The sequence below is a fragment of the Oratosquilla oratoria genome, chromosome 6, assembly GCF_046742065.1.
Source record: "Oratosquilla oratoria isolate Oo_2021 chromosome 6, ASM4674206v1, whole genome shotgun sequence".
Lineage (NCBI taxonomy): Eukaryota > Metazoa > Arthropoda > Malacostraca > Stomatopoda > Squillidae > Oratosquilla > Oratosquilla oratoria.
Window position 1 is genome coordinate 1007319 of NC_134782.1, and position 17478 is coordinate 1024796.

Below are 17478 nucleotides of genomic sequence, written 5' to 3' on the forward strand. Positions count from 1 at the left end.
CTTTAATACCATAAACTACTATGCACTTTTTTTTTTTCCCACTGTGTCTGACCAGATTTTCTTTCTTTAATTACTTTGATGACTGTTTCTTAACATTTTCTTCCCCTTGTTGCTGTACTCTTTTCTTTAAAAGTTATTTTTTTGTTTTCTTGTTCCATTTCCCATTGATTTTTAATTTCTTGGAGATCAGTCTCTTTTATGGTTTCTCCAACTTTCTTGGTCACTACTTGTATTTGTTCTTTTACTTTTTTCAAAGCCTCATTTTTATCAGTATCTTCATTTTTCATTCTTTTATTCTCACTTTTGACCATGTTTAATTCCTTTTTTAGGTCATCAGACTGTTGGTTTCAGCATTTCTTTTTTTCAGTTCATTCACTTCTTTATAAATTGCCCTATATTCAGCTTTTAGATCTATAACTTCATTTATTAAATCTGTAATCTCCTGATTTCTTAGAATAATTCTATACTTTATTTCTCTTTCTAATTCTATACTTCTACCTAGTATTCCACTTTCTTTTGCAAACCCTGAAATTCTATACTTTCATACCTTTGATTCAACTATGGTGTTCCCAAGTTAAAACTCTTTTTTGGGATGACCCCTAATGGTGATTCAACCCTACTTACATCCAGTCTTCTCTTCGTTGGTTCTCCATATTTTTGTCTTCTTCATTCTCAATTTTTTATTTCAATCACTAAGTGAAATTGCTCTATTTTATCATTTCAGTCACTCGATAAACACAGCTCCCTATCCCAAATACCAGCTAGGTGCTTCCCCCAAACTTATTGAAAAAGCACTGCACTCTAGAGTTCAATCTAAACGTCTGCTCCAGCCTGTGGTTCATATGTGTGTGTGTATTTACCTAGTTGTATTAAACAGGAAGGGAGCTATGATCATAGTGTCTTTGTATCTTTCAGCATCTAGTTTGTTCTTAAATTCTTGTATGTTTTTTGCACACAATGTTGCCTCGTCCAATTTGCTCCAGACATCTACCACTCTGTGTGGGAAACTATTCTTTTTCAAATCTCTTCTATAACTATCCTTTTTGAGTTTTGTTTCATATACTCTTGTTTTTCTTTTATCCCACTTCAATAAATCTTCTCTGTCAAGGACTTCCATGCCTTTCATGATTCTGTAAATGGCCAGTAGCTCTTTCTCTTCTTTGTTCCAAGGTTGGTAGTTCCAGTTTGGACAATCTTTGGTCATATGTCAGTTTTGAAAGTGTTGGTGCCATCTTTGTCATTGCTCTTTCGATTTTTTCTATTTTTTTTTTTTTTTTTTTTTTTTTTTTTTTTTTTTTTTTTTTTTTTTTTTTTTTTTTTTTTTTTTTTTTTTTTTTTTTTTTTTTTTTTTTTTTTTTCCCCCCCACTGGGTTTCCATAGTGTCGCAGAGTACTCCAGTCTTGGTCTTATCAGTGTGACTAATATTTTCTTTGCCATTACCTCACCCAAGTAGTGAAAGGCCACCTTTATTGATCTTAGTAAATTAGGTTTCTCCAACTGTTTTGTTAATATGCTTGTCTGGTGACAGGTCTTTGTTAATAATTACTCCTAGATCCTTTTCAGAGCTAACTTCCCCTTTTCCTCTTTCTTCACCTTCCCACAATACCACGAGCAATTTCCCCTTCCCAATGTAATACAACACAGGCACTCCCTCATGCGTTAAGATCCACAAAAATTGTAGATTTTTCTAGAGTCCAAACTGCGTTGTCACTTCAACCGACGTGTGTGTGTGTGTGTGTGTGGGTCTCCTATCTAGGGAATTGATTGAGTAGAGAGTTTGGTGGTCAGTCTTGGAGTGCTTGTTTTGTTATCATAATGCAAATGTGGTTTTGTGTGGGTGAATTGTGGTATAGGTGGTAAATTGTTGTAGATATTTGAGTAGTATACTACTTGTGTAGTTTTTTTGTTGGGTTCAGTTAATTGTGTTTGTGTGATGTAATGAGATGGTTGAATAAGGTTGAGGGCTCTTACATAGAATTTATAATATTCATGTTTTGTTTCTTCGTGCAGTGTTTTGGGATGTTTTTAGTACATCATATTTTTATTTTCAGTGTTTCATTTTGTATAGTTTGTAAGGTGCCTACATTTTCCTGATTGTTAGAAACTTTGATGTGGAAGCATCATCAAGGATAGTCCTTAAGAAAAATTTGTGGATTGCAATTAAAGTTTCCTTTTGCTGTACAATACTGCTTACAATTTATTTTTAATATGTTTATTTTCTTGTTGGTTTTCACTGTCAGGTCTTTGATGTGTCAACTGATGGTCATGTGGGTATCAAAAATGAGTCCTAGAATTTTTGGTCCCTCTTTTCAATGGAAGGGTTTAGCCATTGAATTGTACTATTGGATGTTTCTTTGATTCATGGTTGCCTAAAGTGAGCAGTGTTACTGATAAATTCTGGGGTGAGGCCTCTATTATCTCTAAGCCTTTAATCTAGTCTGCCTATGTGTGTTGTCTTTTTTTTTTTTCCCAAGTTTGGAACTGTTTCTATGTTAATATCCCAAAGGCTTTTTTTTTTTCCTTATAAGGAAGGTAGCCAAAAAACAAAGGCATAAAAACCACTGCCACCCATTCCAACCCTATCATACCCCACTCCCCTCCACCCTCTTCCCTCCCTCTTATCTTGGCACCTCCTGGATGATTGGTCATCCCAGCATCTCACCCACTGCCCTGGGCCAGAAACAATGTTGCAAGACACAGCACATCCACAGCAAGGCCAGTTCATTAAATCGACACCCCCCCCCTTTCTGTCCCCTCATGCAGAAAAGTAGATGGGGAGAAATCCCATCGGGCTGCATCAATTTATTTCTCACACATACTCCCTCACCCCCCACCCTCCCCCTCATGCATCACAGCATCATCTATATACAACCCTTCTCAGTTTACCCCTATTTTCTGTCCGCTCCTGTCCTTCCTCAACTGAAATTCCCCTCTTTCCCAATGCCCCTTTTACCCCATTCATCCATCTCATCCTAAGTTGACCCCTCATGTTCACTCCTTCCACCTCTGCCTTCCACACCTCTTTTAATAGTCTTTCTTCACTCATTCTTTCCATTTGTCCAAACCATCCCAATACTCTTTCATCAACCCTATCTCCCAACTCCCTCTCCACCCCTGTTCTCCTCCTCACCTCCTCATTTCTCACTCTAGCCAGCCTAGTAACCCCTATCATACTTCTCAGACACCTCATTTCAAATACATTCAAACTCCTCCTCTCTTCCACTCTTATGTTCCATGTTCCTGCCCCATACAGTGCTGTCAGCACAATCACTCCTTCATACAATCTCCTCTTAGCATCCATTCCCAAATGTCTATTTCTCATTACACATTTTAATCCCCCAAAGCATTTACTCGCTTCTCTCAATCTACATTCTACCTCCACCTCCACTCCTCCCTTTCCTGCCACATTTGTACCCAAGTATCTAAAAATATCCACTTCCTCCAGTCGCTCTCCCTTAGTACTCACTTCCAGTCTGTTGCCATTTTCTCCCCTTGTACATCTCATCACCTTACTTTTACCCACATTTATCTTCAACTTCCTTATTTTGCACACCCTCCCAAACTCTGTCAATGACTTCCTCAATCCCTCTTTTGATCCTGCTTCAAGCGCAGTGTCATCAGCAAACAACAACTGGTTTATCTCCCACTTTTCCCCATTTTCTTTAACCATCTCCAATCCCTGACCCACTACCCTTGCACTCACCTCTCACACCACCCCATCTATGTATAAATTGAACAGCCAGGGTGATATAACACATCCCTGACAAAGTCCCACCTATACCTCAAACCACTCACTCTCTCCATTTCTAATCCTAACACATGCTCTACTATTGTAAAAACTCTTGACTGCTTTTAACAGCTTTCCTCCTTTCCCATATATCTGCAATACCTCCCACGGTGCCTTCCTGTCTACCCTATCATGAGCCTTTTCCAGATCTATTAAAGCCCCCAGAACTTCCTTACCTTTTCCTATAGCTTTCTCACATATCTGTCTTACCAAAAAAATCTGATCTACACAACCCCTATCTGTCCTAAACCCACACTGTTCCTCACCAATTACTCCCTCTGTTCCTCTCCCAATCCTCATAATCAAGACCCTTCCATAAGCCCAACTACACTTAACAAGCTGATCCCTCTGGAACTACTACACTCACACTTGTCCCCTTTTCCCTTTTAAAGTGGAAGTATACAGGCCATCCTCCAATCCTCCAGCACTCTACCCTCTCTTAAACAAACATTAAATAACCTCACTAGCTAGTCCATCATCACTGTACTCCGTTTTTTCAGACATTCTGCATGACATCTATCCAACCCAGGTGCCATACCTGCTCTCATCATCCTAACAACTGCCCTCACTTCATCTTTCCTTATTTCTCCTCCATTTTCCTCACTCATCATTGTCATTTTCTTAGCACTTCCCACTGCAACTACCTTTCCCTTCCTATCCTCCTTCACATTTGGCAACTCCCTAAAATACTCTGCCCATCTTCGTCTTACTGCTTTTCTATTATCATCTCTCCATCTGCACCTTTTACCTTTTCTCCTCTACTTGATTCACCTCCTCTTCCTCTCTTAATTTCTTTCCAAATTTTTTTTTTATTACTTTCAAAATTTTCTGTCATACTCTTACCCCATTTCACATCTGCTCTCCTCTTTGTCTCCTTTATCTTATGCTTTACTTCTCTTTTCTTTGTACATCTCATATGATTCCTTCATTCTATTTTGTATCTAATCTGTGAAAGCTCGCTTCTTCTCTTCTACAACCTTCTTTGCTTCCTTATCCCACAACTCACTACCTTTCCTTCTATTTTGTTCCACACACCATCTTTGCACACCTTGTGACTCCCTCCTTCAACCATCCCCATTCCTCCTTCACTCCTAATTCTGTTCTATCCTTCACTCCCTCCCACTCCTGTCTCAGCTTCATCTTGTACTCCTCCTTTTCTTTCTCATTTAAGCAGTTCACTCTAAGCACCTCTCTACCTTTTGTTCTTTTCCTCTATCTCCATGTATTCTCCATCTATCCTCCACTCTCAACTTACCTTCCACCAAAAAATTATCTTATATTCCCCCACTCTCTCCCCTTAGAACATGTACATCCTTAACTCTTCCTACTTTACTCCTGATTACCACTATTACCATTAATGCTCTATCTACCGCTGTTCTATCCACCACCCTCTCCCAAGTGTACTTATGCTTGACTTTCTTCCTAAACACTGTATCTATCTTCAACTCTCTTTCTAGACAAATCTCCAACATCAACTCTCCACTATGATTTTTTCCGGGAACTCCACACTTCCCCACCACTCTGTCTATTGGTTGATTTCCTACCCTAGAATTAAGGTTTCTCAATACTACTACATTGACATTTTTCCCTAATCCCTCAATGCACTCATTTAAATCCATCCAAAAGGCCTCCCTTTCCTCTACACTCTTCTAACTATTAGGCCCATATTCACTTACAAAAACCCACATCTCCCCAGCTTCACCCTCATCCACATTAACCTTGAAGAAACCTCCTTCCACTCCACTACACATTTACCTATCTCTTCACTTACTAGTATAGCCACCCCTTCTTTCCCTTGTCCCCTCTTCACTCGTGAAAACCTCCCAACAACACTCCTAAACTCACACTCACCCCTCCCTCTCAACTTAGTTTCACTCAAAGGCAACACATCCATCTTTTTTCTCACAAACATACTGCCTGTCTCTTCCCTTTTACTCTCATCTGTACCACATCACACACATTGAAAAACCTAAGCCTTAGGGTACTGGTTGGAAAACTCCTAGACTCTTTTATGCCTATACTTTTTTTTTTTTTTTTTTTTTTTTTTTTAGGAATGTCCCCATTGGGACTACAGGGAGAAGGATGCCTAGTCCTTATCCCTGTTCCGTTTTGGGCACCTCTTACATCTGAAGTGGGAAGACTTGGTGGCAGTATTCTTTCCCCCCACAACAGGGGTTTCTATGTTAATGGCTGTAATTAGTAGATGTAGGGGAGTAGTTACCAGTTGTCAGCTTGCTGTGTGTGAAAAAGTGTAAGAAATACAGTTGAAACTGAGAGAGATCTTGGGCACAGTCCAGAGACCAAATGTTGGCCCCTTGGGGCTGTGCCTCCTGATGGAGGTGAAATTGATGGGTTTTGGAAATGGCCAGATTCACTGCCCACTTTCCAGGACTACCATATGTAGGTACCTGTCATTGGTCCTATGTTTATTTGTAGTATGTTTAGTGTGTTTATATACTAGAGTGTTTTTTGTGTTTGTGTTGTTGGCTGCAGTTCCAAATGTGTACTGATTTGTATTAGTGAGTGTAGTGCATCTGAGGTGAATCCATGTATAGCATGTGTTGCAGTTGATGGATATGTATGAGAAGTTTATAGGCTTTGTACATACTGGTCATATGTATGGGCATGGATTGGTTTTAATGTCTCTGACTTGGAAGAGATTTGGTGCTGGGGGGGGTTGAGGCACCAAGGTACTGGTGTGTGAAAGAAAACATAATGAATGATAATTATCTATATACCAAGGGCTTTTCCCCATTACAAGGAAAGTAGCCAAGTCAAAAGGCATAAACCTACTCCCATCCACTTCATTCCCACCCATTCCACTCCCTCTCATCTTAGCTCCTCATGGATGACAGGTCATCCCTGTATCCTACCCACTGCCCTGGATCAGAAGCAATGCAACAAGACACAGTACATCCTCAGCAAAGCCATTTCATTGAATCTGCAACACCCCTCTCCATCCCTGCATGCAGAAAAAGAAGAGACATCGCTTCAGGCTGCATCAAAATATCATTCACACTAACCCCACTCCCTCACCCCCACCCTTCCTTGCATCACAGTATCATGTATACACAGCCATTTTTCACTCAACCCTATCCCCTGCCTTCTCCCTTCCTTGCTCAACTCCCCTTCACCCCATCCATCTCATCCTCACTCATCTCAAGTTCATTCCCTCCACCTCTGCCTTACACACCTATTTTACTTATCCACTTCCTCCAGCCTCTCTCTCCGAAGATGTACTTCAAACTCAGTGCCATCCTTTCCCCTTGTACATCTCATCACCTTACTTTTACCCAAATTTAACTTCAATTTTCTACTGTTACATACCTTTCCAAACTCCATCACAAACTCCCTTTATCCCCTTCTGACCCTGCCACAGTGTTGTCAGCAAAAAACAACTGGCTCACCTTTGACTTTTCTCCATTTCCTATAAAGTAATAATGATAATAGAAAAATAAAATGAAATTGTTAAATAGATAAATAAGTGAATGAGATCAAATAAAAGAGGAGGAGATAGTTGATGGGATTAGAGTGAGTTTCTAAGCTCAATCTGGAGACCAGGTACTGACTCACTGGGACTGCACCTATCTATGCAAATGAGGTAATAGTATCTTCTTGAATCAGGGTGGCATCAATTGCAGTGGAAACCTAGGTTCTCTATCTTTTCCCTGATAGTGGAGGAACCTCTTGCAGGCAGCACACATTAGTTAAAGTAGAAATGAGGGATAATAGTAGTTAAAATTGATTGACATTCTTTTTTCTCAAGTCTCCATTCATATAATAGAAATATATAGTATATGGAAGAATGATTATACAAATTTGAAAAGTTCTCATTTGATAATATACCAAACTAATTTGGTTGCCTCTGTTTTATTCAGAAGTTGTAAATGAAAGACATGATTAAAAGAGATCACTCTGTTACTGGAAACTTAATGCAGTGAAGATAAGTAATTTTAAAGAGATGTACCCAGTGCCCCTCAAAGATAGAGTATAAATATATTTGTACTGTATATATAATTGAATTTTATATTTCATATTAACAGAAATTTCTTGATAGCTATGAAAGAATTTAATTCGGTAATTGGAACATTTTTGTTCTCATACTTAGACATGAATCTTATGTCTGTGCTTGAGAAGAGAATTTAGATATTTTATGAGATCTGTAAGTATTTAAAATTTCATCAGGTTTATATGTAATGAAGTCTAAGGATGATTATTGAATGATATATTCAAAATTAAGCTTTGATACAACAGTTTAATCCAACTTGCTCAGTGCTATTCTCAAAAGTATTGTTTTCTTGCTTTGAATTGGTTACGTTTTATTTCTTTAAGTAGACAGTTGGACTATCAGATTGCAGCTTCAAGCTTTGTTTTATATTCATTTCTGTTTCAAAATTAAATTTGGTTTCTAGATTTTAGTGGAATGTCATAAACACTACAAAAGCATGGTCTGTGTATATGTTTTGACAACCAAGAGGAATGTTGTGTATCCAAATATTTGTATTGATAAGAATATTTTAATTTGATTCTGAAATTTTAAAGTTTAATAAGATGATTTTTGTTGAAAAAATTTTGCTTTCATATTCAATCTAAATTTTTAAGATATTTCTGTTTCAGATTTGATATCTTTAATGAAATTTAATAGTAATTCACATAAGAATTCATATTATGGAGTATTTGATGCCATAGGTTATTGAGGTCTTCATAAAGATAGCAGTTGATACATTGAGGAAATGGCATAGGTTCATTGAGTGATAAAAATAACTTAAATAATATTGGTTTAGTCAGTACAATTCTTAATTTCCATTGAAGTTGAAAAATTGTATAATATCCTGCCACACTGTCTCATGTTGTATGGCCTTTTTGTCTGAGTTTGATTTCCAGTTGAGGAAGTAGAATCTGAAGCCTAGTAATCATGAAATACTGTGAGAAAAGGCATGACTACAAACTACTAGCTGTATTGGAGTGTCTTCAAAAGCATTGTAATTAAACATTGATTTCTCTCCATGTTTCTCCATGTTTTAAGATTTATGGGAAAGAAAATGTTTATCTCATAATTTTAACCACTTCAGTACTACTCAAATTCTCACGTGCAGCATCGACTGACAAACGTACAATTCATCACACTACTTGCATTATAAAATATAAAGTCGCTGCTGTATTACTCATTCTCTTTTACTCTGAGTAATAATAAACACAGAAAACATCATCAAACTAGTTCACAGAATCCAGGGATAACTCATGTACAACTGCAAAAAAATATATATATAATCAAGATGCCAACACCGACATCCTCATGTACCTACTCACACCTCATGACACCTATGTGGGAGTTATCGTACTGAAGTGGTTAAAGGTCTTTAGATCCCTTGGTTATTGTCATCATTTCCAGTTTAGTTTGAAGGAGTAATGATTTGTTGTCATAGCTCTTCAAGGTTGGTTAGATTATTGTCCTTTCCAATGATTTTTTGCTAGTGTAGGGCTTCATGGTTTAAAGAGCAAGATAGCCATATTGATGCAGTTTTATTTATTTATTATTTTTTTTTTTCATGTAATTTTGCATGATGGCTTACTTCTTCAGAGGAGTAACTGATTTGAGCAATGCTGGTGCCCTAAACATTTGATCCCAATCTCTGATGTTGCCTATTCATTGTTCCTTTGGGATCTATCTCCCAGATCGGATAGCTATGGAAGCGATGCCAAGATGCTCACAAATCTGCTGCAGCTTGCAAAGGGACAGCAGGAAATTGAGCTGTCAAAGGGTGAGCAGGTGGTCAGCAGAACTTTGTATGCCTTTGTAGCTACAGACACAACACCAACTAAGGAGCACCAGGAGAGTATGTCTCGTAGCATGGACAGCCTTAGTGATATTGAGGAAGAAGAACCTGAGGCAAGAGGAGGTGCTGTCAGGAGTTTCTTCACCAGAAATACACCTGAGAGACTTTCAAATCTTTTCAAGAGGAGTGTTGACAGTGCCGATGAAAAGATAAGAGGGTTTCTAAGGAAGAGTGTGAGTCGCTCTAGTAGTAAAGACTCTGTAAACTTAGAGCAAGGAGTTAAGGATTACTTCAATGGGAGCAGAGAAGAGTCAGAAGAAAGAAGTAATGATAGCAAATCTCTAGACAGTCTGGACTTGGATGAGGGAGCCTTTAGGAAATCACACGAAGTCTTTACTCCAACCACCACGCCTTCAGAGACTTGTTCCGAGCCTTCCAGCCTACAGGTCCCAGTTGTGACTGTCCCTCGATCATCATCCATCAACATCAGCAGGTCTTTAAACAAGTCTCCAGTTCCTTCTAGTCCATCTTTTACTCCAGTCACACAGAATGACCCTCTGGGTGCCTTCAGTCCTCCTCTAGTCACTACCAGAAACAATTGCACAACTTCATCAACAACCACCACCAGTCTCCCAGCACCATCCACTTCCTCTGTGATAGTCAACTCTAAAGACCAAGTCATGTCTCACACTTCAACACCCAATGCAGACACAGTATTACTTCCTTCCACTGGACGCAAAGCACCAAAGTTGTCCAATGTGACCAGAAGTGCCACATTCACTGCTGAAGGTGGAAGAGGTGGAAGGCGTCAGGCAGTACAGCGTTCCTCCAGCTCCTCTTTTGTGGAGACCCCTGCCTCTGCCCACCACTCCTCCACCCACAACCCCTCTGCTGATTCCACTTATTCTGCTCTGATTGCTGCCACCCCAAGCCTATCTGCTATCAGTACCAAGCTGTCCTTCAGGTAAACCAAACCATTGGGCTGATTATTCTGATGCTTTAATATATTACCTGAATGTGACTGACTGCATGGAAGAGCTTTAACATACTCAAGTCTCTCAGCTCACTTTCATCATTGTCACCATTGTAATCACCTCCATCAACAGCATTATTACCATTACCATTATTATTATCATCTTTGTCCCCTGTTTCTTCTTCATTAACTTAATCTGTGATTTCATATATAAAGGTAATTGATACCAGACATTCCTCTTAATATGGAGATCTTATTAGAATTAGGCAAAGTAGAGTTAGTACATGTTGCTATTGATGTTGGTAGATGCATTAACTGTAGTATATGTCAAGTACTGTCATCTATCTGATCTTGTGTAGTTTCCCCACAGTATATCCAGATCAGACAAGTAGCTGTTATATATGGAAGTATACAATGAAGCTTTTCATAGAACACATTTTTTTATATTCTGTTAATTTTATTTATCTTTCTTTAGATTTTGTTTTAAGTTGCTGTGTTATTGAAAGTTCCTCATCATAATACAGTATTCAGTTTTGATTAAATTATTATAGAGTGATCATGGATTTTATGATTTGCTTTCATCATTAAGGCAGCTTTTGAATGTCAGTATCATAGTTAGAGTTTTAATATTTTGAAGACCATAATCCCATTGGTCTCTTTGTTTTCGTATGTAAACTTTCAATAATTCTTGTACATAATAACCTAGATTAATAAACAAGAATAGTTGTTAATACCAAAGGGAATGGTCTTGAAACAATTAAAACCTGACACCCCCCCCCAAAGATGAGGAACTTTAGTTGTATCACCCTAGTAGCACCAGGCACTGGCATGCCATTTCAGTGCCAACAGCAAATTTGGTGCTGCTTCCAGCCTTGCAAGCCACAGCATTCGCCAGGCCACTAAGCAGATTGAGCAGCTACGAGTTCAGTACATTGATCCCACAGTTGCAGACCTTGCACAACAGTATGGGTAAGTGGCCATTGATGCCTTAACTTTGGTGGTGGTGGTGGTGGGTGTTCCTGTGCTGTGCCCATTACATACAGTTGCCTAATGTGTGTGAACTATGCCTTTCTAGAGCAGCACCATTATCATATTTGGGGTAGGTCATGTCAATAAATATATATTAACTCCTAAATTGCTGGGAGAATTCCTTTAGTTGAAAGACATTACCTGCCAGCAACAAGTGAAGAAAATGTATAAAAAGGATTCTTGCTATTTATGGATTGAGATTAGCTCCAATCCATATGCAGTGGGGATGGGAGGGATGGAAACTCTTCACACAGCTGAATGTAAGATTTCCCAGGCAACTGCTCAAAGAAATATATAAGAAGGTTCTCTGCTGTTTATGAGTTAATTGAAGAAGTTGAAAATTATTTATTTAATTTCCACTGTATTTTCTGTACTCATCTAAAACATCAGTTCACAGCATATGCCCATAATTAACATTGTATTCCTTACTTTTTCTCCTTGAAATTTTTTTTTTATAAATGATGAAAGTTTTTTATGAAGCTACTTATTTACTAGGGTTCATGTAGAATATCATAATTGAAATCATTGATGTGCTTAGCTCTTTCATCACAGTGATGTTATGTAAAGATTTTATCATATCAATTACATAACTTTCTTTTCCTTTTTCTTCCTTTTTCTTCCTTCTTCCTTGTTCCATCTTCCTCTTCCTTTTTCTTCTTTTCTTCCTTCTTCCTCTTCCTTTTTCTTCTCGTTTCTTCTTTCTTTCTCTTCCTTTTTCTTCTCTTTCTTCCTTCTTTCTCTTCTTTTTTCTTACCTTTTCTTTCTTCTTCTTCATTTTTCTTCTCTTATTCATTCTTCCTTTTTCTTTTCTTTTCTTCCATCTTCCTCTTCCCCTTTCCTATTTTTATTTTTTCCTCTTCCTTTTTCTTCTTTTTTCTTCTTTCTTCCTCTTTCTTTTTCTTCTCTTCCATATTCCTCTTCCTTTTTCTTCTCTTTTCTTCCTTCTACCTCTTTCTTTTTCTTCTCTTTTCTTCCTCTTCCTTTTTCTTTTCTTTTCTTCTGTCTTCCTCCTCTTTCTTCCTTTTCTTCTTTTTAATTTTTTCTTCCTTTTATCCTTTCTCACTTTTTCTTCCTTTTTTCATTCTTCTACCTACCACTTCTTCCTTCTTTCATCTTCTTCCTTTTTCTTAATTTTTTCCTATGTACCTCCAGTCATAGGATGAATCCTCCACACTACAAAATCTCTTGCTTTTGACCCTTTTCAGAAAAATTAGGGGCCACATCACAGTTCAATAGAATTATTTGGTATTTGCCACAGCAAAATCACTGTATTGATAGGGCTAAGATTGATCATTTCCACCTTACAGAGAAATTCATAATAGTTTTAAGGTCAGAAAATTTTTAGAATTTGGCAACTACAGGTAAGTAACTATATACCTGTTCACTGGAATTTGTAAGAAAAAAGAAAAATAAGCACAGGTAATATGAAACTAATGTATCAATATAAAAAGAAATTAAGATATGTGGCTGTGGTGTGATTTCATATGTATTTTGGATCTCTTGTGTCTTCATGCACTTTGTAGTGTCTTCCTTTTTTATATAGTTAAAAATGCATGAAATATAATGTTTACACTTTTTTTTCCCTCTCTCTAAAGAGATACATGCATATCTTTTGAATAATTCTTTCTTTACATTTACCTAATTTTGATATACAGAATAGAAGGGACCAGTGACAAATACCTGATAATGGTGGTCCTACAGGATGAACAGGAAGGAAACTAGTCTCTGCTACCCATTTTTGTAACCTGTCAACCCTTTCACCTCCTGGAGGTGCAGGCCTAAGAGAATGACATTTGGTCTGAAAACCAAGTCCCATCGATTTCAACTGTATTTCTCCCACCAATTTACATAAAGAGAGTCAACACTTGGCAGCTCCAACTACTTTTAGCTGGTGACATAGAAACAGTCCCTTACCAACAATTCAAAGTAGAGAGAATTATAGGATAGTTTATGGACTATTTTCAGCTATGTGGGGCTTTAGTTTTCCAGTCTGTGAAACTCAAGGCAACAATCATTGCACAAGATAGGAAATATAATCATGGTGATTTGTGTACTGTATATTATCAAACCTTTATTTATTCTTTACTTTGGAATTCTAGACTTCTTCACCCAAGTCATTCTAGAGATGAATGCACCTGTGTGGAAAACTATTTCTTAACATCCTTCTGGTATTCTGTGTTCCTAAATTATATCTATCTATATATATATATATTTGCATATTCTTTTATTATTAATAAGCTTGTGGCTTTTGCTAAACATATAAAGCCTTCTCTATGATTAATGTACATACATACATACACATATACACTTTTAAGAAAAGGGTAAAAATAAAAATACTGCCATGAAGTTATAAAATAGGAAATTACACAGTTACAAAATCAAGGGAGGAAAATATTGATAGAATGTATATATTTATATGATTATTTTAGAGACTGTTTTTGGGGGCACCCCAACAGACCAGAACCACACATCATTCATCTTTGTCAGAGTTATCTCTACTCATTAAGCAATGGTGGTTCTTTTGTACTACTGCTGTTCCTCTTTTATGCTATCCCCTTGAACTTGTTCTTTACCTCTTCAGTGTCTCTATTTTTTCATGATCTTCCTGTGGTGGGAGAAGAATGTTTCAGCCATGCTCCCATGCATGTCATTGATGGCAGCCATATGGGACATAGTGAGGGGGTCTGGGACTCAAACCAGAACCCTAGTAATTAGGTTATATAATGTGTGTGGATAAAATACAGATGAGAATAAAATAAGATTGATAGTATATTTGTGAAAAAGATGAATGTGTTAACATTTAGTGAACCTAAATTGAAAAGGAAAATGTGAGTTGGCATGTAAGAGCACGATGGGTAAGGTGTTAGGAGTGATAACTCTCACAGACCCAGATTCATTACAAGAAGTCAGTGACCACAGTAGAGATAATGGATTGACCAAAACCCACTTTGGCTCATTTGGAGTGATGACTGACCATGGTGATATAACAATTATCCGACAGAGCAATATTAAACAATCCCATGATGCCCAGACCCTGGGCAGTAACACAAGCTGGAGCAGTGGCGTTCAGCCCCAGTTGCTGAGCACTATGTCAGTGACATGATAGGCTGGACACAGGTGGACAAAGTCTTCAGCTGCTCAGTCAGTGCTGGGGAACCAAGCCATGCTGTGTAGTACCTGATTAGTCTTCATTATACATCCATAGCCATCATGAGCACATGCTGCCCCCCCCCACACACACACCCAACCATAGCAGGCATGCAAGCACTGGCACAATAACCTTGTGACTGGTCCATATTATCAAGTCACCAGAGACAGTCAGATTATGATGTATCTGGAAAAAGGGGCAAGTCAGACTGTAGTATTGCACTTTGCTTTAGTATGGCATTTGTAGCTGAGTTTGTAGTCTGATGATTGTAGAGAGCAGGTGAGCATTGGGAACAGTTTGGTTATTCAATCCCCTTGGGTGAACACTAATTTACCTAGTTGTATTATATGGGAAGGGAGCTATGCTTGTGGTGACCCATCTTTGTATCTTTCAGCATCAAGTTTTTTCTTAAAATCTTTAATAGTCCTCCTTATGCTGGACAAACACTGATAGACTGATCCATTCAGCCATACCAACAGAGTCAATGATCCCAGCACACTGCAGTTCAACCAGTTCTGCCAATACTCCCTTGTGCATGTATAGAGGCAGTCTTTATAGTAGCCAATGCACAGGAACAGTATACACCTACAGCTGCTTGATTGATGCTAGGGAACCAGGCCATGCTGTTTTTTTTATAACTGGGGATGGCAGGTACCTTGATATTGTTGGACTGCTCACCTGCCCCAGTACATGCATGACATGCAGACACATAAGCACTTTGGCTGCCAGCAACTCAGCAATGAATATGTCCATATAGGTGGATTAGCCCTCATGACCAGCAGTTGCTCAGGTGATGCCATCCTCTGGAAGCAGTGCTCTCCCCATCCTAAATGACTGGATTGTGGTATCCTTCAGCAGTGAACCCTTACAATGCACCTTGGCAAAATCAAGGCTAACATGACCAATGCTTCAGTAACCATCTGCATCAGAATATGCTCAGAGCCAGCCTCTGTAGTTGTGGTGACATCATAGTCCCAAGCGTATTTACCTAGTTGTAGTTGTGTTTGAAAAGGCAAAAAATTTGTTTAGGGATAGTGTGGAAGGAAAGGAAAGGGAAGACTGAAAAAGTATGGAGGAAAAGTGTGAGTGTTTGAAAAGAAAACAATAACACTGGAGCAAGCTGATATGCTTGTACATGACAGGAATGAAGGAATAAGAACAGGAAAAGGGTAAAGGAGACAGAAAAGGTTAAAAAGTGGAGGAGAAATACTGAAGAAATGGAATAGGAATATAATGATTATTGCCATGAATATCATTGACTGGAAACTTACAACCCCATAGTGACTGGCACTAATTCTTAGGCATTCCCATCAGTCTGGTGTAATAGTATGGGAACTGTTTTTGTGACACCAACCCATTGGTAGGAGGGGATCAGTTGCTGGTTATCAGCTTTTTTTATATAAAAAGAAGGAAATTCAGATGGAGGTGAAGGTGTCAATAGGTTTTGAAGATGGGTGGCTAGATGATTTTTGGAATCATCTGACTTCTCTTGTAGGTCCACCATTTACAGGCACCCACCTTTGGACCCTGGAATAATAGTATTGGGTACATATCGGTTTTAAGGCCCATGTCCAGCAGTAGTTGTTATGCATAACTGATCTGCATGCTCTTTTTTTTTTTCATACTAGCATTGATGTTCAACTTTTATAATGTAGTTGCACTTTGGAAGTGTATTACAAAGTAAAATGTTTTTAATGTATTTGGATATTGGCTAGGTGATTTTTTTTTTATGGTTCATTGATTTTTTTTTAAGCTGTAGATATATGTTCATAACATAGAAAAGGACAAAATATATTAAATATATTTCATCACTGCTAGATGCACCTTTGAATGCAATCACATCAACAGCAGTTCCTGTGATTTATAGGTCAGATGTATCTCAGAAATGTAAAATTGAAATATAGATAGTACTAACCTTGTGGCACTTGCTTTGACAAATTTCAGCCCCAGCAACATTAAAAACGAGTTGCTCTCTGGAGGTCTCAATAGCATGAAGTCAGGTTTCACAGCACTCTCCAAGAAGTGCATTGAACTCCGAGAAGCCATCTCAGCCACAAACACATCAATGCGTGGAAATATACCTAGGTAAGTCTTATTATGATTGTATATACAGTTAGAATGTGCACACCCTTACACAAATTACTTAAAATTGAGCATTTTGTCTCAAGCATAGAACAATATATTTACCTACTATTTACCTTGTATTATACAGGAAGAGAAACTATGCTCGTAGTGCCCGTATTTGTATATCTCAGCATCTAGTTTATTCTTAAATTCTTGTATGATGTTTGCACACACTATCGTTTCATCCAATTTGTTCCAGACATCCACCACTCTGTGTGGATTTTTTTATTCTCCCCAGATCTCTTCTATAACTATCCTTTTTGAGTTTCTTTTCATGTCCCCTTATTTTTCTTATAACCCACTTTAATAAGTCTCCTCTGTCAAGGATTTACATGCCTGTCATGATTCTGTAAATGGCCAATAGATCTCTTTCTCTTCTTTGTTCCAGGGTTGGTAGTTCCAATTTAGACAATCTTTGTATGTCAATTTTGAAAGTATTGGTACCATCTTTGTCATTGCTCTTTGGATTCTTTCTAATTTTCTTATATTCTTTTTTGTACTGTGTGTATTTACCTAGTTGTATTATACAGGAAGGGAGCTATGCTCGTAGTGACCCATCTTTGTATCTTTGAGCATCTAGTGTGCTCTTACATACTTGTATGGTTTTTGCACATACTATTGTTTCATCCAATTTGTTCCA

General features: G+C 38.0%; 1 protein-coding gene across 11 annotated transcripts in view; it reads left to right on the forward strand.

Moving 5' to 3' along the window:
* Crag (DENN domain-containing protein Crag) overlaps positions 1–17478 on the forward strand; it is a 150026-nt gene that overhangs the window by 100183 nt on the left and 32365 nt on the right. For 8 of the 11 annotated variants that reach the window (XM_076186292.1, XM_076186296.1, XM_076186297.1 and 5 more), the window contains 3 exons: positions 9464–10528; positions 11378–11506; positions 16659–16799. In XM_076186292.1, the coding sequence (XP_076042407.1) occupies positions 9464–10528; positions 11378–11506; positions 16659–16799 (1335 nt within the window). The remainder of the gene's footprint in view (positions 1–9463; positions 10529–11377; positions 11507–16658; positions 16800–17478) is intronic. The other 3 variants (XM_076186299.1, XM_076186302.1, XM_076186303.1) reach the window with 3 other exon arrangements.